The 11397-nt window shown below is 34.1% G+C and overlaps 1 protein-coding gene across 1 annotated transcript; it reads left to right on the top strand.

Annotated features, from left to right (window-relative positions):
* Positions 1-596: 596 nt before the first annotated feature.
* LOC104896961 (glycosyltransferase BC10) lies at positions 597-4924 on the top strand. The gene is made up of 2 exons (XM_010683756.4): positions 597-1550; positions 3973-4924. Exons 1-2 carry the CDS (start codon positions 924-926, stop codon positions 4612-4614), a joined length of 1269 nt encoding a protein of 422 aa, XP_010682058.2. The 5' UTR covers positions 597-923; the 3' UTR covers positions 4615-4924.
* Positions 4925-11397: the final 6473 nt, after the last annotated feature.

Raw genomic sequence — 11397 nt, 5'->3', positions numbered from 1 at the left:
CAAGACGGTTTATGATGTAATTTTCGCGGTCCAACCCAATTATTATTTTTATTACTAAATATTTTTATATTATTAAATCTAATTATTAAAATAGTAATATTAATTTACTTCTTAGATATTATTGTTATTATATATCATCATCAAGTATTAATATATTAATACAAATAATATAAAATAATAATTATTAATTATCATTATTATCATTAATTATTATTATTAATTTATGATTATTAATATTATTTATTTATAACTATCATTTAAAATATCCAAAATACTATTATTATTATTATTCATTATTATTACTTATCATTATAATTATTATTTAATATTCATATTATTATTGTTTAAAATATTTTTTTTATTTATTACATTCAATTTAATTCAATTTAATTTAATTTAATTCAATTCAATTCAGTTCAGTTCAGTTCAGTTCAGTTTAGTTCAGCTCAGCTCCAATAAGTTCAGTTCAGTTCAGCTCCAATAAATTCAGTTCAATTCAGTTCAAGTGTTTTATACCGAAGAGAACAAACCCTTAAAGGTTAATTTGACGGAGATTTGATTCTTATTTCTTACCCATAAGGAAAGGATCCGAAACGATGCTTTCCATCTTTTTCCAAATAGCATTCGGAGTCTGAGATCAATAGGAGTACAAGGTACGACCTTCTTAAACTCCTTGTATGTTTCGGATTTTAAACGGATTATTCCTACTCTTGTTTATTTATAAGAAGGAAAAAACAAGAAAACACACACAATTGAATTGACAATACAAACAAACAAAATAAAAAAAACATAGACAGATCTTCTTTGTCCTCCCGACCAACCACCTTCCCTCCGCCGTTGATATTCTCCAGCGAGATCTCCACCGTCGGATCTCCGCCATCTCCAACAACTCCATGATCGGCTTTTACTAATCCCAAATTAGAATGGTGAGAAGTAGAGGAGAAAAAGATGATTTAGAGAAATTAGGAAACAATAATAATTATTATCATCATATTAACAATAATCATAATCATAATCATATGAAGGATGCATCGTGCAGAATAATGCGGGTTGTATTATGTTTAGTTATTTTTGTTACAGGTATAGTTATAGGATTAATTTCAAGCTCACATATCGATGTTAATTGGTACTACAACAACAACCGCCAAAACGGAGTCGTAAAAGAGAAGAGTATTTTTGTTGATGATAGCATTGTTGTTAGAAACTGCACAACAGTAGCAACAGCAACAAGTATTGTTAAGTGTGAGACAGTTGATTGTTTGAGTTTAGAGAATTTGGTTAAACCAAGGGAGATAAATCATGGATTAAATGATAAAGAGTTGTTTTGGAGGGCATCAATGGTGCCTAGGATTGCGGAGTACCCTTTTAAGAGGGTAAATAAAGTGGCTTTTATGTTCTTAACCAGAGGTCCTTTGCCGTTTTTACCTTTGTGGGAGAGGTTTTTTGCTGGACATCAGGAGTTTTTTTCAATTTATGTTCATACTTTGCCTGGCTTTACGCTTAATGTGTCTCCTTACTCCGTCTTTTTTGGCCGCCAAATTCCGAGTCAGGTATGTTCTTCTTGTTCTTGTTTTTGTTATTGTTATTGATGTTATTATTGTTGTTGTTGTTGTTGTTATTGTTGTTTCCTTTTTAATGTGGATGGATGCATATGTCGTTGTGTTTTCAAAGTGGTGTGACATTTGTTTTATTATGGTTTGTATATCAATAATTGATGATTTGGTGTAATTAAAGAGAAAGTTCAAAGAACAATGATGTGACCCTTGGGGTGAGTTTATTTGGTTTGAATTGTATGAGGTAGTCCTGGTTTGAGAGTTTATAGTCCTTGCATCACTATCCATCCAGTCTTTATTACAATCGTAGCTATGAATAACTAGTGATTGTTCGTAATCGATGGAGAAATAATATTCTTAATTGCTGGAAGGTTAATCTCAGCCGTGTGTTATGTGACTCGTGGGCTCCTGGCTCTCGCTTTGGTGGAACGTTGCACTTTTTATAAGATGGGGGCAGGAGGTAGTTAAGGTAGTGTCAAGTTCGACTTATGTCGACTTAATTAAGAAAAAATCAGTTCGGATGAATTTAATCACGATATGTCAAATTCAGTTGAATAGAACACACCAAAAACCGTGGTGATTTGGTTTATTTTTTGTGGATTATGAGATTATTATTAGTGCAATTCAAGTATGCAGATTTTGAAGATAAGTCTGGATTATGTGATTTGGTTCCTTGGGGTAGCAGTATATCATGATTCATGACATAAGTCAAAAGTTTCCAGCCTTTTAGGATGTTGAGATTTGGTGAATAAAGGGATTCGGATGTTTGATATTTTGATTCTTGATTTCTGGATTAAATTCTCATTTAAGTCGTTGGTATAATTACCTTGGTGCAGAATTGTTGCGTTTGAAGGATGGCTAGCTAAGATGAATTCCTTCCCTGGTTGAGATTTCATTTCACTAGTACAATAAAAATATACTGGCTATACGTTGTTTCTTTGGGACGTCTGAAAACATTAGTGACACTGCCGTGTAGAGGACAAAAGCATGTTTGCCTGATGAAATTCTAGTATTTGAGGTGCCAAAGGAAGTGAAAGGAAACAATCCCTTTATTCACGATTCTGTGTTTATTATAATTTTCTTCAATATTTAACTAGCTCCTAGAACATGTAGCTGTGTAGCAAGCTCCTGCCTTTTTTCTTTTTTGTTGGGATAGGGTTGATGATAGCTACTTAATGCAATCCAGCTTTCTGTCAATAGGCTCATTAGTGAAGTATAATGATTGGAGATATTGATTACACAATTTAGTCTAGCTATATAAGTTGTTATGTGAATGATTTTTCATCTTTGCTAACAATAAGATAAAAACTGAATTTTCTGTCCTTATCATATGCGTGTTACAGCATTATTCGTAATTTCTTACGTTTGTGGTTTAGTTTTTTCTTGTATTGATTTGCTTAGTCCCTCTGTCAACTATGATGTAAAACTTGCCAACTGGTTTAATGGCACACTTTTCAACTAGTATAACAAAACTGGGTACATGGGTAGTGAATTGTGTTTCCATATCTGTTTCCTTGCATGAAGCATACTGCGAATGAGGTACTGGACTTTCTTCTATGAATTACTGACAGTGGCTCTTGAACATTGCAAGAGTCAGTGTTCATGGGGATTTATGTAAGCATTAGGAATTTAGGATGGTGTTGGGACCCTGATGAAGTATGACGTACCTGTTAAAATACCCCTTTTTTGTCACATGTTACTCTCGGCCAAATGGTGGTCTGTGGCTAACTGAAGATTAGACATGCAGTGGATATGGTCTTTCCTCTTTTTTCTTATCATCATCAAAGTTTCTTTCATAATGCGCTTCATGCATATCAGTCTGTTATATCATCTTAATGACTGCTGCTGGGCTACAAAACAAAAATAATTTTCACCCATTTTTAATCTGTATCTGACACTACAAGTATTGCTTTGAATGAATCATTATTATCAATTGAGTCATCATCAGTCATGCAAGGATAGGTCAGATTTTTGCTGTGTCATCTGTCTTAAAAACAAGGTGTAACTTTCTAGTTGAAGTTCTGGAAGTATTTCTATAACTTGTTCCATGTGTGGTTGATCTGCCGGAAGTAATGTGTGAATCCCTGCCTTACCTCATTAGTAGTGGGAATATATAACGTCTATGTCAGTGAATGAATTGCACAGTTCATCTTCCAAATCTTTTGGATACTATTACACCAAGTGTAAGATAGATACAAATGCAGTTTGAATTACATTGCTTCATTCCCTTTCGGAGCTTTCCCTTACTGATGTTGATTAATTCATGGTGCAAAAATGTGTCAATCTCAAGCCACATGGCCATCAATTATTCTCTTGTCCATGTCTATGATGACCTCCAATGTTTGATTTTTTTTTAATCCTCTGAAATTGATCTGATGTTTCTGAGTTTAAGATTTGATCTTTACGTTGATGTCTGCAGAAAGTTTCTTGGGGTGATATATCTCTGGCAGATGCAGAGAAGAGGCTTTTGGCCAACGCTCTCCTTGACTTCTCCAATGAGCGGTTCGTGCTAATCTCTGAAAGCTGCATTCCTGTCTACAATTTTCAAACAGTATACAAATACATCACGGAATCCGTCCACAGTTTTGTAGAGTCCTATGATGATCCCTCACGTTATGGTCGTGGGCGCTACAGCCGGCGAATGGGACCTGATATTAAGCTCCGTCAATGGAGAAAAGGGTCTCAGTGGTTTGAGATTACCCGATCTTGGGCGATTGAAATTATATCAGACTATAAGTACTATGATCTTTTTAGGAAATACTGCCATCCTTCTTGCTACCCTGATGAGCACTATATTCCCACTTACCTCCAAATATTTCATCCACTCCTCAACTCTAATCGTACAGTAACTTGGGTGGATTGGTCTCTGGGAGGGCCTCATCCGGCGAGTTTTGGGAGAGAAAATATTACAGAAGGTTTCATACAGAATATCAGAAATAATGGGACAGAGTGCTGGTATAATTTTCAAAGAACACCTATTTGTTACCTCTTTGCTCGTAAGTTCGATCCAAGCGCACTGGAGCCTTTGCTGAACATAAGTTCAAAAGTGATGGGCTTTTGACAAATTTTGACTTAGCTTAGCTAGAAGTGTAGCCTCATCTGAAAAGTTTTGGTTTGGATGCTGGCGTGATGATCAATTGATCATATTATATTGGTAGTGCTAGTAGTTCCTTTTTTTTTTGGTTTTTTGTTTGTTTCTTTGTACAGATACAATTTTGATTGCTTTAGGTATATATTGAAATGAATACGATTATGGCAAATTTTGTTAGTATTACTTTTCGCTGTTTTCTTTTGTTTTACAAGGGGATAATTCAATGTAACTCAACCAAAGACAAGATTTCGCTATCCTAAATAAAAACAAAAATTGGCTATTGAATAGTGTGAACATTTTTATTTCAGCTTAAAACTAGAGGATCTAAATCATAAAATTGCACGACGTATGGAGGATTTAAAGTAACATATTGAAATTTCTCGATAGGAAATACAAATACAACAAAAAAAAACGAAGGAACTAGTATTGTTTTATCAAGTTTCCATATCAACACTGGTATGGCACGTCATTAAAAACACATCTCGCAAGTTCATCTTTTTGACAAAATTCAGCAATAAATTATCTATATATTATAAACATAGCGAAATCCACCCTTAATTGAAACCCTAAACATTTGGGCACAAAAAGCTCTCTTTCATGTACGTAATTAGAGATTAGAAATTGCAAATTCTTAACATTTATTTGAACAAAATAAACTGTGGAAAATGATGGACACCAATAATATAAGACTAATTTAACTTTCTGGACATTGACCATATGAATTTTTTTTAGTAAGGATTAGTTACGAGAATAGACCATTTACTTAGGGGTAGTTTATTTTGGGGCTTTGCCCCTCTATTGCACCAAAAAAAAACTTAGGGGTAGTATATTTTACTTTGGAGGGGGGTTTTGAGAATAGACGAGTAATCCCCGTAATTCTATGATTTTTATAAATGTATTTTAATATATATTATATATATTTTAATGTTTAAATTATTTATTTCTTAAAAGGTTGATTATTTGAAAGTCGAAAAAATTATTTAATGATTTTAAGTAATAAAATATTTTAGTTATTCATAATTTGATATTTAAATAGCTTAAAACATCTTTGGGTTTAGTAAAAAGGATGTAAAATTGGGTTGGAGGAACCCAACTATTTCCATGTATCCAAACATTAAATATTATTGAAAGCCCGAACCTTCATAACTTTTATATGACCATCTTTTATTTGGTGGGCGGAGAATATTCTTTAGGCGACTTTTAAGCTTATCAAAGTAGCCTCAAATTTTGTCTACACAAGGTACGTACATACCTGTCTGTGGGTTGGATTAGTATCATGTCTTAAGGATGGGATTTATGTAGTATCATGTATAGGGAACTATTTTAGTTCATATGTAAATTTATATTCAATTGAAATCGCATGTTTTATGCCGTTGTGTGGATCATGTTGATTATATGATGATTGTATGGAAGATTGATGCAAGCATATGGATTTGAGAATTTTATTTTATTAATTCGCATGAGAGATCAATATCTATATTGGTATTGGATCATGATTGAATCATGTTGTTCCCTTTGGATTATTTAACTACTTTATGAGGACCGAGGGCCTTATTTGGTAAGTTGAATTATTATACCTATGAAAGGTTGGTTGGTTGTTGAGTTGGTTCAACAAAAAAATGAAGGTTATAGATTAAAAGTTGGAATTCATCTTGGGTTGTTAAGTTGATGATCATCTTATCTAATCCTAAGATGAAATGAAAGTTTATGATTGTTTTATGATTGTATTATTTGTCCTACTTGTGAGTCATAACAAGTGAATAAATTATTAATTATGTAAAGTGAAACGTAGATAGCAATAGCTTTAGACTTGTGCGCGTCTGAAGTGTTGGACAAGTATGAGTTGGAAACATGGTGGTAGCCCATGACTTTTCTTGGGAGTGGATTGATCACCGTGTCCTATATTTATTTTAAAGGTTCCTCGGTATCATAGATCAGGGGAATACACAGTCGCGCCTGTGTTTCATCTTTTAAATTGAAGAATGGTTTTGGTTAGACAACTCGTTCCATTGACTATTGCATCTAAATCAATTAATCTATTAGTTGTGAAGTTTAGTTCAGTAGAAGTAGTCTAAAATGTTGGTTTATTATTATTTATCCATGCTTATAATTTATTAGTATCATGTTAGGATTGTTTATTTATCTATTTATTATGTAGTACTCGGCTTTGTTGATTACGTGTTTTATGTGTATGTGTTGATCATGGCTATGCCTTGTTGATCCTGTGATGATCCATTTGGTGAGCAGTCTCTCGAAATCAATAGTGCATCGTCCATTATAGGTTTGAAGATGATGCATCATGAGTTCGTGATTTGGAGAGCTTGTGTTGACTTTACATTTTACTTTGACTTTATACTTTTAATCGTTGACTTTTATTTTTGAGGTTGACTTTTGACTTTATGTTGGTTTGACTTTTAGAGTTAACTTTTTGGTTGACTAAGTTTTATTTCTAAAGTTTATTTATACGTTATCACACGAACGATAATACTTTGATAGTTCTAAGTTTTATATTAAAAAGGTACTGTATTTTGGAAAATAGATAATTGTCGGGGTGTTACAAGACACTTCACTTAGGGGTGATTTTTAGGCTTCGTTTGGTTGGGTGTAAAATATTTTCATTATAAAATATCTTTTATGGAAAACAATTTATAATGAAATACAATTTCAAAATTATTTTTATGTTGTTTGGTTCCATATAAGAAAAATGATAAAACGAACAGAAAATGAAAGGAAAAGTAAGGAGGTAGTGAGAGTACAGGAAATATAAGGAAAAGGAAGGAAAACAGTTTTTACTTCATTTTCAAGAGAAAATAATTTTCCAACATTGGGAGAGCAATTTTACTTCTAAGTAAAATGGTTTTGCAATATTTTGCAAACCAAACAATGCAAAATTTAAATTAAGGAAAATAATTATTCATAAAAATGTTTTACACCCTACCGAATGGAGCCTTAATGAAAAATTCTAAAAGTAAAACAAGTAATATGCAATCATACCTTTTCACTACATAGCCTAAATCTTCTTAGTAACTTCATTAAAACAGTATGAGTACAGACAACAAATTAGATTGTGCACTTGCCTGCACCTACTCCAAAATGACAACATCAATTACACTAAATGTGCAAAAAATGAACAAAAATAAAGATGTTGACCCTAAGTTTTGAAAATGACTAATTAGAAGAAAAAACATATTAATTGTTATTTAATGTGTGTTTAAGTTTGTGAGATGCAAGACTGATTATTAAATAACAAAGAGAATACTCATGTCAAGATTAACATGAAGAGACTTAATCAAGATTGAAGTGAAGATGTTCCCTCAATGATGTATCGAGCAAGCAATGAAGACTGCATTATCATGTATTAAAGATCTTCATGTAATAGTCGAAATAAGGAAAAGACAAATAGTTATGAGTCTTAAAGGAACTGTATTTTGCTCCCAAGTTGGGAACAAACCTTAACACTTTCTAAGGAACACAGTTTAGGAACACACCAAGTTATGTTAACAAATAACGTGTCTAAGAGCATGAGCAGTGGTTTGGTTGGTCTTTGAGTTTTTTCTTTCTGTCTCCTTTCCTCCTTCTTACACCTCACATCTCACTAACTTCCCACCAACTTATCTTTTTTTTTTCTCACAATGGGTAGACTAGTCTTACTTGGCTTTTCTAATTCTCTCTCTTACTTTTGGTATACTCCATCATATACTCTCTTTCCTATCCAAAATATTCTGATTCTTATATAGAGTAGATAATTTGTATTCATATTTTAATTAGTGATATATTAATTAATTTATATACATTTTGAATAATTTTAGGTAGGAGAAAGTTATTAGAAAGAAAAGTAGGTTTTGAAAAAATATGGTAAAATATATAAAATTTAGGCTCAATTTATAGATAATTTTTTTACAATTGTAATGTAACTTTTTTCAAAAAATTATTATAAGCTGATTTTATTCACTTTAAAACAAAAAAGCAATCTTATATATAAAAAACGGTTTTTTCACCAAATGCACCCGAGTTTTCACGAAATTCACCGGGTACCCCTGCACTTTTGAAAATACACGGGGTACCCCTCAGTTTTAACATAATACATCCAAATACCCTTAATGACTAACGGCGTTAACTGCCGTTAGTCATTAAGCCTAATTTTCTGTTTTAAAATCCTAATTAACCCTTAATCTTAACTCTTACCTCTAACCCTAACTCTAATCCTAATTCTAACCCTAACCCTAACCTTAACCACTAATCACCAACCCTCCCCCAACCTGCCACCATCCCAGCAACCCTCTTCCCTCACCCACCCCCGTCGATTTCCCCACTCCCCACCATGGCAGCCCTCTACCCTCCCCACCCCCTCGCCAACGCAGCCTCGAAGCCCCCACCATCACAGCCGGAAACCCCATCCTCACAGCCGGAAACCCCTATTCCGGTCGAAGCTCCCCCCAACCCAAGCGCAACTCTCTCTCCTGATCAAATTGCGCAAAAATCGACAGGGGTGGGCATAATGAGTTCAAAAACCGGCAGGGGTGGGGGGAAGGGGTGCGAAAACCGACGGGGGTGGGGGAAATGGGTGCGAAAAACGACGAGGGTGGGGGAAAGGGGTGCGAAAACGACGGGGGTGGGGGGAAGGGGTGCGAAAACCGACAGGGCTGGGAAGAAGGGGTGCGAAAGCTAAGATGGTTGCGGGGAGGGGGTGGGTGGTTGCGGGGATGGGGTGAGGGGGCAGCTGTAGGGTTACGGGGTGGGGTGGGGGTGGCAGCTGCAGGGGTGGGGTGGGGAGGGGTGGCGGCTGCAGGGAGGGGTGACGGCTGCAGGGGTGGGGTGGGGTGGGGGAGGGGGTGGCGGCTGTAGGGGTGGGGTGGGGGAGGAGTGGTGGTTGGGTGATAGTGAGGTTAGGGTTAGGGTTTGAAATTAGAGTGTAGGGTTGGGATGGGGTTAGATGTTAGGGTTTAGTTAGATGTTAGGGTTAAGTTAGGTTAGTTAGGGTTAATTAGGGTGTAATATGGGTTAAAACTAACGGCGTTAACCGCCGTTAGTGATTAAGGGCACGTGGATGTATTATTTAAAAGCTGAGGGGTACCCCGTGTATTTTCAAAAGTGCGAGGGTACCCGGTGAATTTCGTGAAAACTCGGGGGTATTTGGTGAAAAAACCGTATAAAAAAAAAACCAGTAACAATAAAGCAATATCTCTATTATATAAGGGAAGGGGGGAGCAATGATGTCCTCTTTTGAAATGCCTATTTTGCCCCCCTTCCCTTTTAAAATTACAAAAGGAATGTCAAAATCAAAATCGACACTCAAAAAAAACTACCAAAAATTAATTTACAACACTCACTCACAAATCACTTGAAAGAAGAAACTTTACAAATCACTCATAAAATTGACAAAATCACGTTATAAAAATCACGCAAATCACTCAAATAATCAGGAAACTTGATTAAAACTTGAAATTAACATACAAACTAAAACTAATAACCTAGAACGTCAATACATATAAAAACATTTACAAAAATTTACTTACAAATCACTATTCTCAAGAACCATTCACAATTAATGGTGGTTCATGATAAAAAATAGAGGTATATTTATAGTGAAATCAGAATTTAGAAGTTAGACAAGGAAAAAAATTATTTACTTTTTTATAGTGTTTCCTATATATAATGGAACTTTTACATATATTTGGACCTATCTTTTTCTATTATATAATAGCGATTAATTATCAAAGTAAAAATGTTTATGTAATATATCATTCAAGAATTAAAGTACAACATATCACTATTATATAAGGGAAGGGGGGGAGCTATGGTGTCCCCGAATAAAGAGACTACGTTACCCCCCTTCCCATTCTAAATTACAAATTCACTTACAAATCAAAGGGGACTTCAAACAGAAACACCAAAAATATAATTATAACAATCACTCACAAGTAACTAAAATCATAAAATTGCATAATTTACGTTATGCAAATCACTAAAATGAGAAAACTTTACAAAAACTTAAAATTCTCTTACAAACTACTACCTCCGTTTCCTAAAGATCTTCCTTGTTACTATTCCTACAGATACCAAGGAGGATCAATTTGTGTGGGGTGTGGGGTGGGTAAACTAGGAGAGAGAAAGGGGTTAAGATGAATAAACAAATAAAAAGGGGTCAAAGTAGGAGAGAGAAAGGGAGTAAAATTGAATCAATAATGTAATGGTGGATCATATGATAGGGACATGAGAAGGTAAAAAGGGGGAAAAAATCCCAAATAAGGAATAAAGTAAAAGATGGAAGATCTTTTGGAAAAGCACTTAAAGGGAAAGAGGAAAGATCTTTAGGAAACGGAGGGACTACAACCTATAAAAAAATTGACTTGAAATCAAAGTGTCCACTTTCTTTACAATTTATGAAGTACTGTACTTAATACAAAAATCAAATAAAAAATTATAATATTAGAAATCATAAATAAATTCAATAAAATTTCTATTTTGTTCATAGAATTTAACGTTGAAAAATAAAAAAACAAAACAAAGCAAAAAGAATGGTGAGAGGCTTAAGTAACAGAAACTAAACCAATGAAATTTTGGAACTAAAAACAATTATACTTCTATGTCTAATGTTCAAATTTTGACTCTTATACCGAAGAAAATCCAGTTTCTGCTTTAAAAAAAATTCAGGCACGCATCGCGTGCAAAAAGTTCTAGTATAAATAAAGTTAACGACATACAAGTGAAGAAAATCCACACTTTGAAGAACCTCTATTTCTTTGAGATTTA

The sequence above is a fragment of the Beta vulgaris genome, chromosome 6 (assembly GCF_026745355.1).
Source record: "Beta vulgaris subsp. vulgaris cultivar EL10 chromosome 6, EL10.2, whole genome shotgun sequence".
In the NCBI taxonomy this organism is placed as follows: domain Eukaryota; kingdom Viridiplantae; phylum Streptophyta; class Magnoliopsida; order Caryophyllales; family Amaranthaceae; genus Beta; species Beta vulgaris.
The sequence above is the reverse complement of the archived record's forward strand: the minus strand, read 5'-3'. Positions and strand labels throughout refer to the sequence as shown.

What these genes read in the sequence shown, in the direction of transcription:
- LOC104896961 (XM_010683756.4), top strand. Translation starts at nt 924, where the DNA reads ATGGTGAGAAGTAGAGGAGAAAAAGATGATTTAGAGAAATTAGGAAAC. An exon ending in GCCGCCAAATTCCGAGTCAG is followed by an intron (nt 1,551 to 3,972) that starts GTATGTTCTTCT and finishes TGATGTCTGCAG; the next exon opens with AAAGTTTCTTGGGGTGATAT.